Source organism: Pinus tabuliformis, chromosome 8, assembly GCF_031772625.1.
Source record: "Pinus tabuliformis cultivar Carrire ecotype Pingquan chromosome 8, CPIR1, whole genome shotgun sequence".
NCBI classification, from domain to species: Eukaryota; Viridiplantae; Streptophyta; class Pinopsida; order Pinales; family Pinaceae; genus Pinus; species Pinus tabuliformis.
Window position 1 is genome coordinate 593,016,600 of NC_142294.1, and position 25,392 is coordinate 593,041,991.

Consider the following 25,392-nt stretch of genomic DNA (forward strand, 5'->3'; position numbering starts at 1 on the left):
TTTGTCTTCTTCCTCATTTTCCTTAGTACTGTTGTTCTCCCTTGATTTAGTGCCCTCTTGATCCTCTTCGCTATTTCTCTCCCTTCCTTCCAAAGGACCTCTATCATTCTCCATTGGTTTTTTACCACTGTTGGCCAAAACCTACTCCACTCCCTCCTTTGCGACCATCCATAGAGAATAAACTCTGTAAAAACCTGGAACCCTAGCTAATCACCCTGCGCCTAAATTCCACTATTATATAAAATATCATCATATCTATAATATAATATTTAAATATAATATATTAACATCATTGATACTTAATAATATATTAATATATATCTCTCATATAGAATGCTATATCATAAATATATATATATATATATATATATATATATATATATATATATATATATATATAATGATGTAATGTTATATCATATATACATAATATATTGCATAAATGAAATGTTATGTCAAATATGATGTAATGGATACATTATATATATATATATATATATATATATATATATATATATATATATATATATTACTAAAGCTATATATTAATAGATAATATATTAACATCATTAATATATATATATATATATATATATATTTTGATTTTATTTATTAATAATATATAATTACTAATATGATTTTATAATTTTATTTTAATAATTTTATATTTTTTTATTTATAATATTCTTTATTATTATTATTAGTAAAATCATTTCAATTTTTATTTAAATTAAAATTATTTTTGGTTAATTGATGTTTTCATATGTTTTAACCAATTTAAAATTTAAAATTTTATCTTCTTCTTTTTTTAAAATATTTTTTTTTAACTTAAATATTCTCATAATTATTTAATTTTGCAAAACTAACTATAAAATATCTAACATATTTTTTAGAAAACAATTATAGTTATTGAAAATGCTCATGGAAATAGACTTGTATACTTTATGTTAGGGACTAATTATTGTTGATGGGTAGGATTAGATTCTCCACTACTACAATGGAAAATTACAATTAACAAAATATCTCAATTTAACAATCAGTAAAATCTAAATAGACCATATACCAAACTTTAACAATAACTTGAATCCAATATTTTTACTTTAGTGTAACTATATTTATATTAAGCCGCAGAAAACTATGTAACACTTTTATTTAATTAAAATTATTCTAGATTTGTTACTTCCTCTTACTCTTAGGGTGGTTTATGTTAGCTAGCCTCTTTCCACCATACATCCTTACACCTTTTACATCTTTTCCATTTATATTTACATCATTTTTTCCAAGTTAGAGGAGGTGGAAGATTGACTTAGAATAATGACTATTGTGGTTTATCGTTTAAGTTTACATTCTTAAATATATATTATGATATATAGGATTCTAATTTTTTATTAAGTCTATATGTGTGTTTATTTTAGAATAATGTTTCCCAATTTTAATTTAAGCATCAATAAGTTAGAGATTTAACTTCTATTCATGAATAAAAGTTTAATATTTAGTTTAAAAGTAGTTATGCTTTTTCTACCTTTTTAATTAAATTAATTAATTAAAAATTAAAAAAAATATAAACAAATATCATATGAAATGAATTATTATTTTGTGGACATATCATATTAGTAAGTCATCGTATTATAACAAATCTATGTATAAGTTAAGAATCTCCGTAGTAAAGTGGAAGTTGTATATATGTTTAATTTATATATAAATTCTTATTATAAATAATAATGATAATAATTTAAAATAAAATCATAATTTAATTAATTATTATGATTTTTTTAATTCCAACAATGTGAGATTTATCATGAAGTAAGTTTTTTTATACTTCTTATAGACTAATGCTTATGGGTTTACAAATTATCTAATTTATATGGCCACACTAGTTTTTACTACTAACATCTCCAAAAGAAAACAAGATAAAAAGAAATAGGAATATACACCCTATAATGTCTTGTGAAATATTGACTTTTTTATTGTTTTAATTTTTTTATACTATGGTGGATGGGTAACTAGTTGGAGTATATCCAATGACATGTAAGTTAGATAGACCAGAAATTTATGACTTAACAAGAGTGAAACTCTTTGAGGATAGTGGAGCTCACTCTTTGAATCTTATCACAACTAATCAAAAAATACCCAGTGTAATTTAAAAAAATAACATTTTATTCTACCAACTGCTTGTTCCAATTAATTTATAAAAAAAATACCCAGTGTAATTTAAAAAAATAACATTTTATTCTACCAACTGCTTATTCCAATTAATTTATAAAAAAAATTGTACAACTCAAATTATTGATTATCGAAAGAAAAGGACAGTGTTGTTTTGAGTTTTCGGGAAAAACAAAGATATGCAAATCCTAGAGTCATTATCCACTTTAGCGGATGGCATTCGTTGTGTTGGTTGCAACTTGAGGTGAAGGTTGGACTTACTGGTTTTGGGATGGGAGAGAATAATTATTTAATTCTTGTTTTGTTTGCATTGATATAAACATACCCAAGGAAAACCAAAACCAGTTGCTGTCAATGACTAACTGCCACAAGCTTATCAATCAGATAAACCTTATTCGACTGATTTGTCAAACTGCTCTATTTTTGAGGTCGATTATTCTTGTGGATTTGACGTCGATTATTCTCGTGGATTATCGAGCGGGCCAGACCACCTTGCATTATTTTTGAGGTCGATTATTCTCGTGGATTATCGAGCGGGCCAGACCACCTTGCATGAACACTGCTTGCGGAATTCGTGGATGTTAGGCTGTCCCACACGGCGTATGTTATAGAGACACCTTGCCTTCCAGAAACCAGAGTCATACGAGAAACCACCAACAAAATCCATTTATTTAGTGATGCAGAATCAAATCCAGACTCGCTCCTGGCCTTAATGCAGCTTTCAGTAACAACTATGATTCTGAATAAATTACTCTGAATATCCCCTTTGAACAATCACTCATCTTCTTTGTGTAAAGATCTGAACACAAATACAGCATTCTGACATTATGTACGAATATCTGAAGAGGACTTTTAGCTTTTAATCACCTCAATTGCTCCAATTAGTCGAGAATTGCCTGCCTGTTATAGAGGAATTTGAATATCTAGAAAACAGTTCGTCTCTTATACATGGAATTGGCAGAGCCTGCGTTCTCAGTGCGAAATGCGCAGGTTCTCTTTCATTATTTGGATTCTGCGAAAAGCAAGATGGAGCGTTTAACAGGGCGTATACTGAATGTCATCCGCGCGTTGTCCAGATTAAACCCCCCGTTGGCGTCGATTGCAATCTATGGGCTTTGCACGGTTGCAGGATTTTTCATTTGGATTGCCATGGGTTTCTTGGATTTGGCAGCAGGGACCCGAGTCTTGGATGCCGTCATACATGTGACGGAGGGTTTGAATGAACATGTCCTCCCTGCGTTGCAGCTTCTAAACGGATTCCTTGCTTTGCTTGTGGGATTCTCCATGCTAGTTCACCGGCCTAGTATCAATCTTCAGGTTAGTAATAATGGCAATATTGCCGGAATTAATCCTTACAAAATGAGCAGTTCGTCTCTACGTTCCGTGGTGATCAGAGCCCTGCCCAAAGGCAAGTACGGGTGTTTAAGAAGATCAGATGACATAAACAGAAATGAACCATCTTCATGTGCTATCTGCTTGAGTTGTATTCTTGAGGAGGATGAAGTCCGAATTCTTCCCAATTGCGGACATTATTTTCATATTTCCTGCATCGACCGCTGGCTTCTTCCATGTACTGTGAATCACTCTTCATGCCCTTTGTGCAGAGCAGCCGTTATTGTCCTCGGCTCCTGACAAGGGGTTGAAGGTGCCCACATATGCAAATACTGAGAAATGGAGGCTTTTACTCCCTCCTTATTTTGGTGCCTGGTTTCCTTGATCCTCCATGGAGGTTTTTTGAGGTAACAAGTTTCAATTTTTTTTACGTATTTCCCTCCGCTGAAATACACTATAATTAAATATGTAAGAGCTACGATTTCATAAATAAATGTGTGATCCTTGCTATTTCATAAATAAATAAATGTGTTCTTCCTGCTGTCTCTCTTGTCTTAGATAAAAACACAAAACTTTACATGGCTTTCCTGAAAAATCATAATATTTTGGGATACATTTATTTCTTTTTAATTAGCATAGATTTATGTTAATATATTTTGGAATAAAATTTTTCAAAATGTAATTTTTTTGAAGTATAAAACTAAAGAAAAAATTTGCATTTCTAGAAATTTGATTTCACTCAACTCTTAACTGATCTTCAGTTAAAATAAATCTATGTTATTGTTAATTTATACCACACACTAATAAAATGTTTAAACTGTAAAAAAAACACTTGAAATTTTGTATAATATAAAAATAATTTTATTATTATTATTTTTTTAAATGTTACATATTTCCTTTTCATATATAATATGAATTATTTTTAGAATTATTTTTATAATATTACATGTCAATTCATATTAAACATTAAAGAAATTACAAATCTCAATCATATTTTCAATTAAGAAGAGTTTATTAATAGAATAAAAACTCTCATTCAATTAGAAAGAAAAAATAAAAAGTATATATAGCTACATTAAGCTTTATTTATTTATTTTTATTTAAATACTATATATGAATTTCATATTAAAAATGGAATTATGAAACAAATTATATACTAGAAAATATAAGATTTTTTTAAATTTAAATTATTTGTTTTCCTCTATACAAAATCCATATTACTTATAGTTGATAGTTAAATATTTTTTTATTATTAATATATTTTTGTTTTAAATATTATATGTCAATTGAACACAACCAATCTAGATCCATCTCCACAGCTACGAAGCCCAGAGAATGATCAAAACTCTTTCACTCTAAAGAGGTTTGGATCTCAAGAAACTTGGTCCCTTAGGGCAAGGGCCCAATCTGGAGTTATCTGGAATTTTGATGGATCTAGGTTAGTTTAATATATGACTTTAAATAGGCTATATTCCACTTGAATATCATGGATCAATACCATGAATCATTTTTTTTTATTTCCTTTTCCCTGATTCAAAAGTTTTACATTAGGCTTACTCAAAATGTAAATTATTACGTTACAATATCTCTACCATATAGGGCTAGATAGAGTCTTTAGACACATTTAATTTTATATCACTCACTATCAATATTATTATTTTTACATGTCGTTATATATCTTCGTAATCTCAAAAATATTTTTTTTACTTTCAATTACTTTATCTTTCTATATAAAGTTTCATGTAAAATTAAGGTGGATATTGAAATAATTTATTTATCTTGGACACTTATATTTTTATTATTAGTATTTTATTATTTATTTTTGAGAAAATATCCATGTAGATTTACATGGAGGTAACATATCTTGTAGGCTTATTAGCAGAGCTTAACCCCAAGGGCATCCCGGTAGATTCACATGGATGTAACATATCTTGTAGGCTTATTAGCAAAGCCTAACCCCAAGGACATTGAGGGAAAATGATATCATGGCCTCTCATTAGCAAAATTCTTTAGCAATAATAACTCGACCAATTAAACTATCCCTCTACACTTTTATTTTTAAATTTTTTAATATAAATACTATTTTATATAGTGTGATGTTTGGCGAGACCGGTGAAACCCACCAGATCAAGGTTCAAATCACATTGAGTATGTTGTCCTCCTATGGTGTGTGGCTCAAGAAGTAGACTCCCCAGTAACTGGAGTCTCGGCTCTTACCAAAATCATAAGAAATTAGTAGACTTTTCACTAATTAGAATCTCAGCACTTACCAAAATCATAAAAAATAGTATATACTCTTATTTTTAAATATAATATTTTGTAACAATATCTCACTTCCTAAATGGTAAGCACAACTAATATCCCAAAAGAAACAAAAACATTTGACTGGTCAATGATTTCTGCTCTCAAAATTATATACTTCATACTTAAATTTGATCTCATGTCCTTGTTTCCAAAGCATTAGTTCAAGGAAAACGAAACAGGTTCGACAGCCTGATGTTTGTCTGCTGGGACTATCATTGAAAACAAGTAGTTCCTTTGCTACTTTCCCAAACACAAAATGCTCCACGAATACTTGATTATATGTCACAAAGAATGGTTCCATCTTACTGTATGATAATCGTTTCATCTACAAACCAAAATTTCTTTCGAAGCTGAAATTGCTGCAAGCCATCCGGCATTTGAGAAACGTTAATGGCTGGAGGGTGTTGAAATCTGGCTCTGTAATCTACATCGATGTTCTATTAGAACTAGAAAAACACTAAACTCTAATGTTATATTTAAAAAACATAAACTCACTGACCAACACGGTGGTACTTTCATCCATTCTATGTGCGTTATACATGGACTCTTATCTGGACTTATGCATTTACATGAAATATTTCTAATTGACAAAGTCAAACTAGAGTGAAATCTAATTAGCTTAACTAGATTACGGATTTTATGAAAAAAAATTGAAATTTAGTAATATTTTGCAATTTGACAAATAGAAGAGGTGGTTAATTTTTTGACCATGTCTTTAAATTCAAAAATATTTCAAGATATGATTCGCTTGATTAATTTATCCAGTGTACCTTGCCGCATGAAAAGCGGTCCAAGATATAGTGCATCCCAAGTGGAGGATCATGCACACTCTTCCTTGGTAGTGTCATCACTTTTTTTTCTTTTTTTTTGCCTTTTGGAAAAAACAGTAATTTCGTTGGAATTTAAAATAGTAACAAAATTATATTTTACAGTGCAATTTAAAATAGTAACAAAATTACATTTTACCGATACTAAATTCTTTTGGCATATGTTTTTCAACTCAAAAACAATTTAAAATAGTAACAAAATTACATTTTACTTGCAATTTAAATTGTAATAAAATTACATTTTACAGATCTTAAATTTTTTTGGTATATGTTTCTCAACTCAAAAATTAAATGAAAACAAAAATTAAAAAATATAAACAAAAGAAAAATTAAGTATTATAATAATCACTTAACTTCTCTTTTTTTATTTGGACCTTTTTTCATTGTAGGGTCCTTCACTTTGGGGAACTAAAGAGCTTAGATGACAAGCTGGAAGGTTGATGACACTCTGTGGAAATAGCCATTGGGAAGTTGTGAGGGAGACAACCAAAAAAGAGAAAAGAACCCGCTGAGAACTATGAATTGCAGAGGAATGACAAAAGAACACAGCCAAAACCAAGAGAGAAGAATACTAACAGCCGAGCAATAGAAGCCGTCGAATGGGCAAGAAGGTAGACCCTCCAAGAGAGAACTAGCAATCCAAGCAGGTGCACAAATATAAAGAAGGATGAGCAGAACAACACAAAAGGAGGAGAGTACTGAAGCATTGTTGAGGAGTTGTTCAAGCCGCATTGTCCGTTGTCTTGGTTAATGTGGTTATGTATTGATCTCTCATGGTAGTTTTGTGATGTTCATAAGAGGCTCTTGAGCCGGATGTAACACTATGTTGCTACATGGATTAATAGGAAAAGGAGTTTGTTGAGATATTTTTATAGTGTATGGATGGTTACATGGTTTCTTAAAGAATTTAATATGATCATATATTTGTATTGTATTTCTCCATTGTATGTTCATGATCTATTGCGACTAGATGTCTAATTGATATAGTCAGGGGCACTTGGAGTCTTGTATTCCTCATGTGATTCCACCCCAATATCAGACTCCCAACCCCCATCTGACTAAGTTCACATCATGCCTCCGGTGAGACTCCTTATCCACCCTAGATAAGTTGAAAATGTCATCGTTGTGCTATACTATAGCAAAGTTTTGTTGGCCCATCTGACCAAACTCGAGGTCTCAAGCCTCTTAACATTTTTGTGTCAACAAATGGTTCTATTGTTGGGACCTAAAATTTCAAAAAGGGGTTTGGAATATGGTATCGAGGATATTTTAGAAGGAGCTACAATATCGGTGGCACAAACAAGTGGAACGATTCATCTCTCAACAAACTCAACTCCGTCGACAAGGTGTGGAGAAGTTGAAAGAAGAGATCCTATACATGGAACCATCTAGCGATCAATACACGATTTTCTGGTGTAAATTCCTAGAGGAGCTCTACAACTTGTTGTGGAGAGTACATGTAAAAGGAAAGACCAACGGACAAAACTAATCTCATCATACCTGGACTCAAGCAGATCTTGTCAAGCTATATTGACTTGACACAAATTTGATGTGAGTTGTGGAATTCTAGGTGGAGATCATGCTAGAGGGTAACATTATTGAGCTTTCCGCGAAGATTCATTAGTATTTTTCTAAAGCTGGGGTCGTATTCAAGTCAGGATTAAGAGGAAGACTACTAAAGGAAATCTTGTTGTGGTTTAAGGCTCTAATGGTGGAGGAGAACTAGTTGGTGTTCCAAGAACTCGAGCATGGTAGCTTAACCACCTAATACTGGGGGAAGGACTTAAATGGATGGATGCTACCGAGCGGACAACTATGAACATATTGAAGAAATAGACATACATGACTTCCGAAAGGATACAGATTTGAGGGTGGAAAGGAAGGTTGAATAGTTGACAAATGGCAGGAGAGGGATCTACGTGAACCTAATAGGTGACATAGGTGTTTAAACGAAGTAGGAGTGGTGTTAGGAGGTCTAGAAGAGGAAGAAAGAGTGGAAGTTGGTCCATTGGGAAGAGCAAAGACGACCGTAATGACTATGGGTCAGGAGGGTGATAGGAACCCATCCTCGCCTGTGGAAATAGAAACGTTGGATGGAATGGGATACACAGGCCCCAAGGAAGCCCTAGATGATGACATGCACTTTTCCATAAGGAGATTATTTGCAGAAAGTGATGGGTCCACTATAATAAATGACTTGCCTTCACATAGATCGGGTAGTAGCTTCCCCAACCTTCTCCTAGTACTTTATCATAATCGTAATAAATTTGTATATAAGTTAAAAAAAGTCATAAGAGTTCATTGCGTGCATGCTATCCATAGAACTTGTGTTGGTGGCAGTAGAACTAGTAATAATAATGTGAACCTGTAAGGATGATTACAACCTAGGTCATGGGGATTTATACTCCTCTCACAAGTTGAGTCAAGTATGGCAGGATCGTTCACTGGGTGTCCCGAGTTCTCTGGTAAAGGGAACGACGATGTAGAGAAATATTGGTATTTGTGTGAAGCCATAAGGAGGGCCTGCTAGATACCTAATGTTGTAAAGTTAAACGGATACCAAATCACTCTCAGAGAAGGAACATTGAGATGGTTCATTAAGAGGTGGAAAATGCACTAGAATCCATTGGTAGATGATGTCAAGTGGGAATTTGTGTAGGAATTTAAGCTTCCTTAGATAAACCAGCAAGAGTTGTCTAAGCTATGGGAAATCAGGCAGCGGGAAGGAGTGACTGCTTGGGAGCTAATGCAAAGATTCAGATGCTATTGAAAAGTTGAGCTATCTGATAGATCCAAATCATCAATGAAACTAGTTCATTAAAGCACTATTTCCCCTTATCCGCACACCATTGACTCAACAGAAAATTGATATTCTACAAGATGCGTTGGAGCATGTGAGTGGGATTGAGGCTATGACAGGCTACCCACATGATTATTAGGGGGGAAACACCTCATGATCCCTCTATATTGGGTCTGCAGCATGAAATTAGGAACCCATCAGAGAAGTTAAGGGATCTATAACCAGCACAGTCGGTGTGACAGAATGTATGATGTACTAATTGTCTAGTAGAGGGTCATATTGCTATGGAGTACCCAAGGTTGCAGGGACCAACCACTACACCTACACAAGTGGGACAATTCAAATCTACACCTACTACAGGAGTTGCCCAGATAAGTATGCAAGGATTATACACAAGGCACAACCATCTTCATGTGTTTCCAAGTCAGCAAAATTCAGCACCAATTGAGTAATACGAGATATGTAGAGGATATGGGCATCTCCCTCGTCTCTATCCAATTCTACAGAAGTACTCCAATAGTCAAAACAAAACCTTTTGCAAAATTTTCACTTCACCAACTCATCATACTAATTAGTGTAGAGCACTGGATGCCCTAGATGATCGGTTGGACCAATCAACATACTGAATCAATAACGCTCCTTGAGGATGATGAGGAGGAGGAATAAGTGAAGGCATGATAGGAGGAAGATGCCCAGTTCGTTGTTATAATTGTGATTAGGAAGGGAACATTTCATGAGATTTCCCACTACCCAGAATACCATGGTGCTCTTAGTGTAGAGTTAGCATGCATGCAATAGAGGACTTCCCAGAGTTTATTGTTAGGTGGGAAGAACACAATTGCCAAAGGAGAGAAAAATTAATCAATGCAGAGCCAAGGTTTCTATAGACAACTTGCCTCTCAAACATAAATATAGTCACTCATGGAGGGAAAAATATTGGAGATGACATGCGAGCCAATGAACAATCCAAGATTATAAGACCGACTTCACCAAAGTGCTCATATGACCTTGAACAACAGAAGCGATACTACAAGGAAGCTGCATAAACTTTTAACAAATTAACACTATGCGGGGGGTCATAAGAAGAAAAACCAAGATACCTAAAATCTGGGAGGCCAGACCCACTGTAATCCAATGCTCAGCACATAGAATATTGGCTCAAAATATTCCTAGAAATTATGAATGACGATCAGATGCGTAGAGAGTTGCGGGAAAGTCTAAAATCTGTTGTCAAGGATGGAGCGACTGACGGAGGAATTATTTATACCAATCTACCTGAAAGAAACTACAAGAGGGTGCGAAGGAACATTAAGAGAATGTGATGGGAGTTTCATATTGACGCTCATATTATGGGTTTCCAAATTAAGGATACAATGTTGGACTTAGGCTCAGATGTTTATATTTTATCGAGAAAGACTTGAAAAGCCCTACGAAGGCCCAACCTAGCATTTTAGCAAATTCAACTGGATATGGAGAATCAATATTGCATCCTCCTAGTCAAATGGCTTGAGGATGTAGAAGTCGGTATAGTGGGGGTGAAGACCTATGTAGACTTTGAAGTGACAAACATTATGGGGGACAAGGACCCCAACCTGGTACTGCTTGCAATAAATTGGGATTTTGAGAACTATGGGATAATTGATTTAAATAATGAAATGATGACATTTGAAGTAGAATGGGTTAGAGTGATCCAACCCATAGACCCATATAAAGGGCCAAGGTTCACAGTGTCGATAGATGACAGGGAAGAATCAGAATTAATGGATCAACTATATCGACTGACAACAGGAAGAAGGGAAGAATATATCAACCCGATTGTAGAAGGGTCTATGAGCTGGTGGAGTATTCAGAGTTCACAGGCTTCTTGGGATGATTGGCAGGAGGGTGGATATGAAATCAACACCAGGTGCTATGCCACAATATGTTGAATCAACTGGATTGACACTAAGTTATGAGAATTCCCTATTTTCAATGTTATGGATTTAGTTAATACTTTTATTAATAGAGTTGATGCAATTGTTCCTGAAGAACACAAGGTGCCCCTACTGAATGTCACCTTACAAGCGACACCGACAAGGTGGTGGGGAGTTCACCGCAACCATCTTAGAGAATGGGAGGAGATCAAGATGATGATGAAAGTCAGATTTGGACAGTCAGGGGAGTACCCACAGGATTTTGTGAAGTACAAGGGGGACTCTGACCCTTGGAAACACTTGCAATAATGTGAGGCTAGATGGAATAAGGAAGGAATTTCAGAGTTGTGGGTTCACGAATTTTTACACACCCTGCGGACCTCTCTAAAATTATGGTATGTAAAGGAAGAAACAAGGAGACAGACTGGTGATTTGGATTTCTTGGCAGATCAATTTGTTAGAAACTTTTACTTCTCAGAGATTGATGAAATGATGACCAATACTTTGTGGGTCTTTAAGTGAGTTCTTCTTCCAATTGGGAAAGTAATGGAAAGATTCATAGGTCAACACACTCTAGAGCATATATATGAATCAAGATATCATGAGGCCTTATCTTGTGGAAGGGTAAACATATAACCATATGAGGATGATTTGGATGAATTATGACATCTATCATTCAACGAAACCAAGGGGGAGCGGGGCATTAAAGATGAGTCTGTGATTTATGGTCTGCATCTACTTCCCTTGAAGTTGTGAAAACACAACTTTAGGACTAATGAAAAGCCAAAGTTAGCCTCAATTGGATACTACTGGGATGAATAAACTACCAAAAAGATCTCTGATCTCTTAAAAGAATATGAATAATTCGCCTTTTTGTCTATTATGGAACTGAAGGGGATTAAGGGGGACTTAGGGGAGATGAAGATCATGTTTAAGCGGGTTGCAAAACCAGTGAAGCATAGACCATACCGACTGAACCTAAGGGTTAAGGAGATGGTGAAGAAAGAAATAGATAAGATGTTGGTAGAAAGGCTTATATTCCTAGTTGACGAAGTGAAGTGTGTTAGTATAATATTTATACAAAATAAGAAGGATTCTATTGAAATAAGAGTCTGTGTGGACTACCACGGTCTGAACAATACATGTGCTCATGATAATTTTTCCACCGCTTTTGGTGATGACGTTTTAGATGATGTGATAGGAAATGAAGGTTATTCTTTTACCAGATGAATTCTCTGGTTATCACCAAGTCAAGACTACAAAGGAGGATAAGAAGAAAACCATATTTACCAAAGAATCGAGATCTTATGCATACCATGTTATGTCATTTGGACACAATAATGCACCAACAATGTTTTCAAGGATTTTGATGTCTTCTTTTATAGATTATATCCATACCTTCCTAGAGGTATGCATGCATGATTGGACCATCTATAGATTACTTAAGAAACACTCAAGTTTTCTTAAAATAATGTTTGACTGATGTAGATAGTTGAAAATCTCACTAAGCTTGATGAAGTGAATACTTACTGCCCCATTTGGAATGATTTTGGGCCATATTGCATTCAAGGAGGGGGTGTGTGTAGACCTTGCTAAGGTTAGGACGATCGTGAACACGTACCCGCCAACAACTGTTAAAAAACTCAGGTCCACCTTGGGCCACATGAGATATTACAAAAGATTAATTTGCAACTATTCCTTGATTATTGTACCAATGGAGAATTTTTTAAAGAAACACCAATGATTCACGTGGTTAGAAGAATGTGACACTGCTATTAATATATTGAAGGAGAAATTGGCAAGTGTACTGATCCTGGTTTATCATGATTAGAACAAACAATTTCATGTTGACATTGATGCCTCACTTATTTCCTTAGGATTCATCCTAGCTCAACCTCGGGAGGGAAACCTTAAGCACCCCATTTACTTAGCTATAAGAAAGTTATCTATGACTGAGAAAAAATATACCACAACTGAGCGCAAGATGTTTGCGATGTTGCATTCCCTTCAAATGTTCTTACATTACCTTCTGGGAGGTCCATTCAAGTTTTTCACTGATCACTCTCTTATGAATTACTTAGTGAACAAAATCATACTTGAAGGTAGGATTTGCAGATGGATTCTGTTATTTCAGGAATTCACATCTGAAGTAATTTTCAAGCTAGACTGACTGAATGTGGCACCCGATCACTTCCCTTGGCTAGATTTAGGTGAAAGTGGATAATTCGTTGATGATTAACTGTTGGACACTAATTTGCTTCAAGTTGAAGTTGTACCAGACTACTTGGAGGACATAGAAGCCTTTCTAGCTACAGGTAAATGCTCATAGGAACACACAACGACTCAACAAACTCATAGTGTTGTAGATTATCAATTGATTGCAGGCAGATATACAAATTGGGCCTTGATCAAGTATTTTATAGATGTGTCCTAGACCACAAGAGATGGGATGTATTGTGGGAGTGTTATTCAGGGTTTGTGGGAGGTCATGTTGAAGGGAATGCCATCACAAGAAAAGTATTATAGATAGGTCCCTAGTGGCCCACAATTTTCAGAGATGAAAAGGAATATGATAGAATGTATGACATTTTCCAAAGGGTTTAAAAGTCATCACACCATGATGAATGACCTCTGCAACCAATACGAGCATTCTAGGCTTTTGAGAAATAGGAAATTGAATTTATAGGACCTATCAATCCACTTTCATGTCAATCCCATGCCAAATATATTACCATTACCACAGAGTACCTTACTAGATGGGCGGAGATCGCACGAGTAAAAGATTAAACTACAGATAACGCTGCCAGATTTATTTTTGAGAATATCATCACTTGATTTGGGTGCCCCTAGATCCTTGCTAATGATCAAGGGACCCATTTTATTAATGAAATAGTTACCTTATTACTCCAAAACTTCAGGATACAACACCATATGAGCAGCCTGTATCACCCTCGATCAAATGACACTATTGAGGCTTTCAACAAGATCTTAGAAAGGGGAATGCTCAATATATGCTTAGCCAACAAGGAAAACTAGGATGAGGGGGTGCCAACTACTATATGGGCCTATCATACAATTTATAAACGCTTACAAAAACATATGCCTTTCCAGCTAGTATATGGATGAGAGGTTGTAGTACAGGTCGAGTTCAATATTCCTAGCCTTTTCATTGCACATGCCATTCATATGATGGAGGAGAAGTCAATTTCGAAGTGGTTGGAAGAAATTTTGGAACTAGATGAGGCTAGGTTCATGGAATATTTCCATCAAATGGTTGAAAAGAAGAGGTAGAAGGGATGGCATGACATGCATATTAAGCAAAAATCATTTATGGTGGGAGGACATGTTCTACTATATGATAGAATATTCATGAAGTTTCCTAGAAAGATGCAGATGCATTGGTTCAGAATGTTTATTGTTGTGTAAGTGAAGGAATCAGGAGATGCCAGGTTTGCACAACTGGATGGTTTCTTACTGTTGGGATGTGTGAATAGTGCACGCCTAAAAACCTTCCAGAGGTAACCACTTCCACTCAAAATTGATACATCTCCGAAAGGAGACCATAGGTAGGATTAGGTAGAGTGAATTAGTTCTTTGTCAAGTATTAGTTATGTCTGTTAAATTGTTTGCTCAACTACTTGAGTTGAAGTTATTTGAATAAATTTTTCATCAGGGCTCTTCCAGTTGCAGAGGTATTTCCACCCATTGCTTGTGGTTAGGGAGCCACATATGTCAGGCATCGTATTGTTAATAATTCAACAATCATCCCTAGTTTCAATTTGAATTTGTGTTACATATTTCCTGTAATACCTATCATCAACTCTTAAGCACCTCCCATCACAATGCCATAATTATGCATCAATTCGACCCTCCTTTTTTAGTTTTACATCATCTTTTTCAGGTCCAGCTCAGTCATCGTTAGTGTTAACATGATTGAGGCTGAGTGGGGAAAGTTGTTGTAGTAATTAGTTAAGCGATCTAGTCAGAAATGTCATGTTGAGCTTTTCTACTTAATCACCATGAACATGATAAGTTTTTCATCCCTTAGAGTTGAGGTGGTAGAATTTCCAAGTCTGGAGTGAGTTTCCAATTTCCATTGTCTCAACCCCAAGTTCAAGCTCCCTATGTTCTGTGCATAGGGGCTTCATTCATTGATCCTCTGACATATCACATGCATTTGTGGCATACTAAATAATACACTTAATTTGAATACATATTGGAATATAACTCTAAAATCACATTATTTAACCCCCTAACAATAAGAACCCAATGCACCTTCCCAATTTTAAAAACCCATACTTTGACTAGATATCATAAGTATCCATTCTTTCATCACCATATTTTATACCCCCTTATATTTTTCCAGTAACCTTGAGATCCATTTTATATACTTGCCAATATAAAAACCTATTACCCCCTAATATATGATCAAAATATTATGTCATTTTTTCCTCAATATGCATCCCCCAATATGAATGCACGTGGTATGGTATTTCTCTCCCAGTGAAGCCCCATTGGTTTTGTGTATATCAGAATCATTCTAGAACAATGACGAAGGCTATGATCTTTATCCTAGAGGTTGAATTCGATGAAAGAATCAGGAAGAGAGAGCCTGTCTATGGAAAATATGATAAGGCAGTGCTTGTTGACAACGACCTCTCAAACTCGTTTCAATTTCCAACACTTAATAGAGAGGTCTAAACTGATACAATAGTCAATACTGATGGAAGTCAATCCATCAATGTTGCAAAGGACTTTAGTAGAATTCGAAGGTCGATGTTACTGAATCTAAGGAGTCTTCCCATGATTCAGACGGTAGAAGCTGCCATGCAGTGTACAAAGATTCTTATCAGCTATATTCATGGAGGATCGTTATGGCTTGACAAGGAGTATCCAATACACGCAATTGACCTTTAGAGGCTCAGAGGCCTATCTGCTGCTTTGGCTGCTATATCCACTACATTCCAAATAGCTTCCAAGCATGTGAGGAAGATGGGGAATGATAACTAGTATAACATGTACAATAACCAAAGAGGGGGAAAGGGTGTGCTAATAGACTCAATCAACACACCCAATGTCAAATTCCCCTGTTATATTATTTCCTGAAATCTCATGCGACATTTCTCGAGGAATGAGTGTACACTGGATACTATTTTAGTGGTGGAGAACTATGTACAGGGCACACAATTAAACTATTGCAGTTTTCTACATCAAGAGTTGTTTGAGGTTTGCGAGGGTGTATATAAGAGAGCCACTCACTTTATTTATGGATATAATATCGTTATACGAGCCATGTGGATATGGTTCCGATGAGAGGGTCAGGAATTGGCTCCAATCATGGAAGACCAGCTAGTGCCTCTCTCGTATAGACCTTGGTGAACCTCGGGGAACGTAAGGAGCAAAGAAATCAATGAGACCTCCTTTACTAGATGGTAAAAGAAGATGTTGGAAATCGCCAAGGCCATATAGAGTGTCCCAACAATGTTATTGGATGGTTACTTGTTGGAAATATGTTCGAATTCAGTCATGGAAATACCTGGATACAACCGAAATGTGTCTGTTGTAACAATTTCAAATGACGGCCCAAAAGTTGATATTGAATGAAGAAGATTTACACACGGAGGTGCATTCCTGATTCGGGATCACTGGAGAAGTTTGAGAGGGGAACATATATATTTGTTTGGAGGTATGGTTCCACAACCACTACCGAAAGAGACATCTACGACATCAAGGAACCAAATGGTTGAGGAAATGTTGGAAGCAGTCATCAAAAGGCTCGAAATAAAAATTCACTCTATTCAGGAAATCATGGTGACCATTGGTGTCTCAGTAGGTTTGTTCCCCACTTTCTCTGAATTTCAATATTCAAGGTAGTATTATTCTCTAATTGGTGCTCCCTTCATTACTTCACTCCCTATATTGGCCCCCCATTCCCAGTCAAAACCTATGATCCCAAAACACCGATGAATGAAAAATTCAAAACTTCCAACCGGGTCCAAGAGAAAGAACACGACCAACTCCACACAAATTGTTGATATTACAAATGAAGAACCCCAGTTATATATTGCGTCACCTATTATCAAAGGACATCCACCTTCCACTTTTGTTGGATCACCTCAATAGCACAATACATCATCTCATACACCTTACCCTCCGGAACACTGCTAGGAACATAAATGGAAATGGAGATCAACTCCATTTTCCATTGCATTACTGTAGTTACCATCATAGAAGTCACTCCAATGTCCTTGCTATCTTTATTTCTTGAGTCAGATCCACTCACGGTCATGTGAAAAATAATTACCCCTCCCCCTTATAGTTATGGTCCATATACTATCATTTCCCTTTCATTCCCATTCTTTAGTACCATCCCACCCCACTCCCATCGAATCCGCTGACATCTGAACCCTCGTAGGAGGCCACATCACCCCATGGGCATTCTGAGAATTACATTGCTAGTGGACAACCATTAGAGAGTTAGTTTCCTGAACCACTGAGAATGAGCCATGATGATCTCCAGGGCTGGTCGTTAGTCCAACTATTTAATTTTATTCAAGTAGTTGCACACTAAGCACATGTGTTGCACAACGTTCTAGAAAATGAACATGAGTAGCAACAATAGAATATCCTTACCCTCACCATAGCACATGATCACCTGCTCCAAGAAAAGCAACATATCCAAAGTCAGCTTGATCAGATAACTAAAAATTTCTAGGTACTATGGCCCTCAGTCTCAGAAGTAGTGCCTAATGGCCTGAAAGAGTTTTCTTCCTACACCCTTCTCGAATGTTGCGATTACATTGAAGCAACATGTGTTGATCTGATCTCGACAAATCGAGAGCTCAAGCAAAAGCTTATGACACTCAAATGGAACTACCAGACCCTACCACCTAGTATGTAGCTGATATTGAGCAAAAACTAGCAGATGCAACGGACCTCAGAGATTCACTCATCAATGTCATGGAAGAAGATCACACCCTTATAGAAACAAAGAGCCAACTTGTCTACCCTATGTGCGTCCATGCCAATCACTTGCTTAATGAAGACAGGGGTACAAGGGACAAGAGCCAATGAAAGGAGATTCTAGAGTAGGTGAACGATCTCGAGAACCAAATCCATTGGATCGAAGATGAATCAACAAATACCAATCATATACTTCGAGACCTTTGACCACTGACATAAAATCATTTCGAAACACTCTAGAAACTCATCAAAGAAATATATGTGCAGTGGAATTCTCTATTAATGACACGCCCAACCCAGTTTATGGCAGACATTGCAACTTAGTTCCTTGCCCAAATAACTACTCTTATAGGAACATGGTAGGAAGCACTCAATGCCTACACTCAATTTAGAGTGGTGGACATTGAATTCGTTCCTAAGTTGGGTCTTTCGTTTGAAAGATCAACCAAGGGGATGCAATGGAGGAAGGAGCATTGGAAGCATCAACAACACCGACAAGAGATTGACTCAGGGACGAGTCAATGAACTATGGTCAGGCCCTGTTGGGTCCTTAATTTTGGTGAAGTGAAGAACTTAAATGAAAAGCGGGAAGGATGATGACATTTTGCGAAGATAACAGTTGGGAGTTGTGGGGGAGACATCTAGAAAGGAAGAAGGAACTCACTGAGAACTAATAGTTGTGGAGGAAAAATGTAAGAAGGAAATGACAACCAAGCAATAGAAGTAGCCGAACAAGGAAGAAGGTAGAGCCTCCAAGAGAGAACTGGGAGTCCAAGCAGGTGTAGAAATATAAATAAGGACAGGCGGAATAAGAAGAAAAGGAGGAGAGTACTGAAATGTTGTTCTGGAGTTGTTCCAGTCGCACTGTGTCTGTTGTTTTGGTTAATGTGGGTATGTATTGATTTCTCATAGTAGTTTGTTGATGTTAATAAGAGTCTCTCGAGCAGGATGTAATAATCTATTGCTGCATGGATTAATAGAAAAGGGAGTTTTTGGGATATTTTTATAGTGTATCGATGGTGACATGGTTTCTTAAGTTTTTTAATATGATCAGATGTGTATTGTTTTCCCCTCTTTATGTTCATGACTTGTTTCAATTAGATGTCTACTCGATATAGACTGGGGCCCTTTGACCCCTACATCCCTCATGTGACTCCACCTCGATATCATAAACCCACCCCCCATCTGACTAGTATCACGACACGCCTTGAGTGAGACTCCTTATCCACCCTGGTTAAGGTGAAAATATCTGTGTTGTGCTAGACTACAATAGATTTGTTGGCCCTTATGCCCAAACCCAATATATGAACCATGTTAATATTTTTGTGACAACAACTATCCCCCTAAAGGAGGGTCAATAGGTACTACCACGAACTCATTCAAAATCACCAAAAATGGGTGTTCTTCATCAATATATAAATTTTTTGAGACATGGACTCTCTTTGAGGCCATCAAACCTTTTTCTCTTCATGCCACTTCTCTAGGATGTTTAGGTTCAATGATCAATTCTCTTTTGGAAGCATTATATAGGGTCTATGGATGTCCATCAGGAACCTGCGTATTCATATCATCTTGTTTTAAATGCTCCTCCTTGATTTCTTATTCTTCATTTTATGTCAAAATGGGATCAAAATGTTGCCAACGTTTTGTTTTATGAAACTATCCTTTTTTATTTTCTGGGGGATTTATAGCCCATGGACATGTGCCTTGTAAGTGTATTGTTTGGAAACAATTACGACATTTGAATTTATTTTTTTGATAATCAAATATTTGGATCTATTGGTAGGATCTATGTTTCAACAAAATTCGGTTAGATATGCCTTTTCATAGATCTATTTCAAAACAGAATAATGCAAGATTAAATAAACCTTTCTTTGTTATTTTAGCATCCATTTTTCGAAGGAGCCCAAAGAATCTCCAATATCCTTTAGTAGCTTGTGATGACAAAATGGAAGAGGAAGATTTGAAAATCTTACCCAAACTAGCATCTTTGTTATCACCATTATTGAAGAATCAAACTGTAGGAATCAAGGGGTGATGAAAAGTTGTGCTCTTAACCAAAACCAAGGTCCTTCGTACAACACTGTTGGCCCTCAATTTTGGTCTATTTTTTCTTAAGGAAACTTACTTAATCCTTATATTTTCCATCCATTTTCCATCACATCCATCTTATTTTTATGTATTTTATGCATATTTAGGTGTTTAATTTTAATTTTGAAATTTCTAGAAGTTTTTATGAAAATTGAGTTTCAAGTGCAATTTTGGACTGAATCAGAAATTCTCGTAATAGCTATGTGGATGACATATTTGCAGGACACTTGGGCTTGAGCTGGATGCATGAATGGAAATCTTGGGAACTAGGACTAAGCTAACTCCACTTGGTACAGATAGAACAAGCTTTATTAGGCATGGTCAAGGCTGGTCAAACATGACTAGTCACCAGAAAATCCCTAGGAAATAGGGCAGTTTTGAGATTTTATGGGATTGACCATATTTCTTGGGATGAATTGGATGAGTTCAAGTTAGATAGGTGGATATGAGTAGAAATGATTGTTAGAAATATTATAGATTAGTTTGTTTCACAAAACCTCTATTTAAAGCCAAGACTTTGATGGCTTATTGATGTAACTTTTTGTATAATTTTATGCTAAGACACTTTGGAGTTTGAAGCTAATTTGAAGAACCTGTTCTATTGTTATTTTTTTGTTCAATAATGTGGATGTGTGACTGAATTTTCAGCTTCTTATGTCAAACTTAAAGTGTGCAAAGCAAGGGTGGAGGGCCCCCACTCCAAGCTAAGTACACTTCTTGTTAGACTAGCTTAACTTTCATGAACTAGTTGCTTTAGATTTTTTTACTTGTTTTGTTTCATATTTTCTTATTTGAATTAATGTGTAATGAATGTTGAATGGATATTGGTTTAATTATAATCTAAATATGGAGGGATACACGGGAATTTAAGTTAAATTCCCCTTCTATATGATCTTGAACTAAAACTAAATTTCATTCTCCATTTCTTATTTGAAGTTATTTTTGCATTTCTAGTTTGAAGCAATGGTGATTGTGATATAGTAGGATTGCGAAGAAGGACAATCTGGACCTCCTTAGTTAGGAGCCTCTTCTTTTACATCTTCTGCCTCATAAACCCTTGTTAATTAGTGCTCTTAGATTTATCTTCATGAAAGTAGTATTGTAGGGAAGGACAACCTGGTTCTCCTAAGTTAGGAGCCTCTTCCCTCATATATTACATAAATGAATTAGAAATTGTTAAAATAGGTATATATTTGTAATATGTACTTCTTTACATCTTCAAATTTTATCTTCTAAACTTGATTATATCTGATGTCCATATACTGTGGATTTGCCTCCAAGTTTTACAAACCCGCATTGATAATTAAATACTTGTGTTAATAAATTAGCCCAAGAAAGACTTTGTCTAAATATTCTTGACACTCAACTAGAAAAATGAAAAATCCTTTTAAAAAAATATAAATGTCACAATGTCCTTTCCATGTTGTAAATAGCATTGATGGAGTTCTTTGGATTTTTTCCAAAAAGGATTAAATATGCAAATGACCTCCCTATATTGTAAAATAGAAAATATATGGTTTACCTCTTTATTATGGACCTCCATTGTTGGCATTTGATAAAATCTTTTGACAATATACAATCTTGGAATGAACAAAGGTAGATTTGTTGAGATGGGCTCCTTACCACGTGCTGCGTCCTTATATGAAGATGAAGTAGCAGAATTCCTAGAGCACATTGTATCCCCAAGTAGTATAAGTAGCATGACAATGGTGGAATACCTAGTCATACTATATGCATGTAAAAGTAATAGATCCTACAATTGTTTCCCTTCACAAATTAGCCACTACATGTCTGCTAGGATCCCTAATCAATTATCCAAAATCTTCTTTAGGGAGACCATTGTTTCAAATTTAGAGAGCTAGATAGTCATATACTGAGGTAGGTGCCCTAACAACCTATGAATCTAAATCCCTCTTCAATACTAGATGATGCATGCAAAAATAAAATTCTAGTTAACTGAAAGCTAGATATAAATAGTTCTAACTATGTAAATATTCAATGGGTGGTGCATGCATACTGCAGGCCTCCATATTTCCTCCCTATATCTCTCCATCATATCTCATATTCACTTCCTTTATTATACTAGATTTGCACCCACCTACAGATTGTTCCCTCTTTGTTATTGTACATAGGAACCAAGGACAGTCAAACTAGAGTGTCATTACTGTCAAAGAATATTAATAGAGAAATAAAAGGTAGAAAAATCGAATAGAGGGATCCCCTCCAGTCACGAGATCTGATTCCCCATCTTTCCCACTAACTTCCCCCCTTGGCCTCCCTACTTTTTTCAAGGCAAGGGATTACATTCCTAATTTAGATCCTGTAATTTTAAATCATAAATTTACACCAAGTCCATGAGTTCTTTAACATATTCATAGAGAAACAAGTGTTTCTACAATACAAGAAAGGGAGCATTCTGTTAAGTTAAATTTCCTTTAGCTTGAGAATTGGGGAAACCATGTCTTTCAATATCGAAAGGTGAATACATATTTAGTTGGAAGAGTAAACTTGGGCTATTGAGAACATGTAAGACATATTTTCTTCAAGCCCATGTGCTGGAAATTACTGCTGGTTAAAGATTTTCAAACCAACACAGTTTATTATTCTTGCGTTGTATATGTCTAGGTGCCTAATAGAGCCTAGTCAAGATGGATATATGCTAGTGAGATATTTTTCAGTTGCTTTGTAAGAAAGAGTTCCAGTATGAAAGTTGGAGTGGTAGGAGATTGCAGGCCATCTAGAAATTTTCAACCAAGAAAATTTGAAATTTAATAACTACTAAAGTGTCTTCTGAACCATCTGGGAAAATATTGTTAATATCGACCATTATGGGAAGAGAGTGAATGTGTAACATGCAAAATGATCCAAGCAACAGTGGTGAGGAGTAATTTCTTATCCAAGAAATAATTAATCTGTGAACACACATCCAGGTGATATTAATGATATGGCTTAAGTTAGGACACTTGTAAAAACCGATAATAACTAAATGGAAAGGGGACATCAGAGTTCAAAGCTACCACTATATTGACACTCTTTAAAGTTGATAACAATCTTTCAGGCTTAATTAAGGACATATACCATTGAAATGAAGGGAAACACCACATGATTAAATAAGAGCATACACCATTAAAATTGGGGGCAAGGCTCCTTTGCTGTCTCCATGTGGCTATAGGTATTCTAGAGCAGCGTTAGAGTAGCTAAACCAACAGTTAAGACAAGTGTGTTTTATGTTAAAGACATATCCATTTTCTCCATTTTCTAACTAAAAGCACTAGGTTGAATAGCCTAAAGTTAATTTGAAGGAAGTACAAAAAACATGCACATTATATATAGAATAATTATTTAAAAAAAATATTAATTATTTTTAAAAATTATGAGTTAGAAAATTATTTTTTTAATTTAAAAAAATCAAAAAAGGAAATGAATTAAGGTTATTAGGTTAGCACAAACTTGAGGCGTCTTGCATTAAAAAGTGTTTGTTGATCAATATTAGTACCATATTTAAGTTAAAATCTTGCTTAACCCACCTAGAAGACTTGTGGATGGTTGCATTAAGCATACAATGATAGGAACATAATCCATTGGATTTTACCTCAAGCCTCCTCAATGACAAGTCATACATCTACCTATTCTCTTTATTTTAAAAAAAGAGCAATGAACTAAGATATTATCATGATGTTCCTCATTCTTGGGCTTCTCTTCCCCCTCTTTAGAAATACTAGCTCCATCTTCATTTAATCTAATTTCATTTATTTTTATTTAAACATATTGTTTCAACAAATTTATAAAAATTCATTATAGTGAATGCTTAGAGGGGTCAAAGGGGAAATGGATTAGATGAAGGATGTGAAGGTGAAAAGAACAACCTTATGTAGGCCTAAATTTTTTAATATGTTGAAGCTTGGGTATCTAAGCTGGTACATTCATGCACAAACAAATATTTTCATGATTCTTGAAACATACTAGTTGGTGAAATACCATAATTGCACAAGCCCTAGAGAAGATTAAGGTAATCTACGATGACACTATGCAAACAATTCTAGTTTTTTGAAGGAAAGATTGAAGCAATGTCTAATGGGGTCTTTGCAATTGGTTTTTTAGTCACTCAAGTATTAGAGGGAGACGCAAGAAAACAATAAGAATATGGGCCATGTGATACCCAATTCGACACTATTATTCTAGAGAATGTGATGAAAGGTTCAACATCAATATAAAATTAGGATAGGACCACAAGAAGCTCTAAGAATGCCATATTGGAAGGATGTTTGATTTAAGGAGCGACTCCAAACTCTATCTGTGAAAGAATAAAATTTGGGTCTATTATTTTTATTTGGCAATTCTTATAAGTTAATATGTAGGGAAAATTTTATAAGCTAATGTGAAAACCACCAACCACGCCAAGGTGAAAATCGTTACAGAAAACCTTATACTTGTACCAACACTATCACCTTGTGCTAATACACTTCCATACTTCCAAGCCACGAGAAACTCATCTTTAGTTTTGTTGCTTGCAATAATTGTTTTTCCTTTCAATGAAATCACAATCATGATCACTCTAGTGTCATTTTCATTTTATGGTGCCAACTAGAATAAATTTCATTGGGTTAAGTGATACAATAAAGCTTTAGTAGGATTAGTTCTATTATTGGTAGGTATGTTGACATATTTTTTCCATGACCATGAGAGTGAAATCCATTTGGGCACACATTCTCTGATTATTGTTAGGCATAGGAAATTAATTGTTTTTTAATGTGGGTAGAAATATCTTATTAGAAAGAATGAAGGAAATTCTTCATATCCTTCTTATATGTAAAGGTAGGATGTTGGAAGAAAATACATGGCTCAAGTGAAATTAAAATAATAATTGAGAGTAGGAATTTTGATTTCTATATTCAATTTAACATGGGCATATTATTATAATTTTTTCTTGCATGTTTACTCTAAGTTATAATCATTTTATTGATACCACTTGGAATGACATTATTAGTTCTACTCTAAT

General features: G+C 35.2%; 1 protein-coding gene and 1 pseudogene across 1 annotated transcript; both read left to right on the plus strand.

Moving 5' to 3' along the window:
• Positions 1-25,143, plus strand: part of LOC149236868 (uncharacterized) — a 262,901-nt pseudogene extending 237,758 nt beyond the window's left edge.
• Positions 2,847-4,001, plus strand: LOC149236870 (RING-H2 finger protein ATL80-like). The gene has a single exon (XM_089461645.1). It carries the CDS (start codon positions 3,112-3,114, stop codon positions 3,793-3,795), a length of 684 nt encoding a protein of 227 aa, XP_089317771.1. The 5' UTR covers positions 2,847-3,111; the 3' UTR covers positions 3,796-4,001.
• Positions 25,144-25,392: the final 249 nt, after the last annotated feature.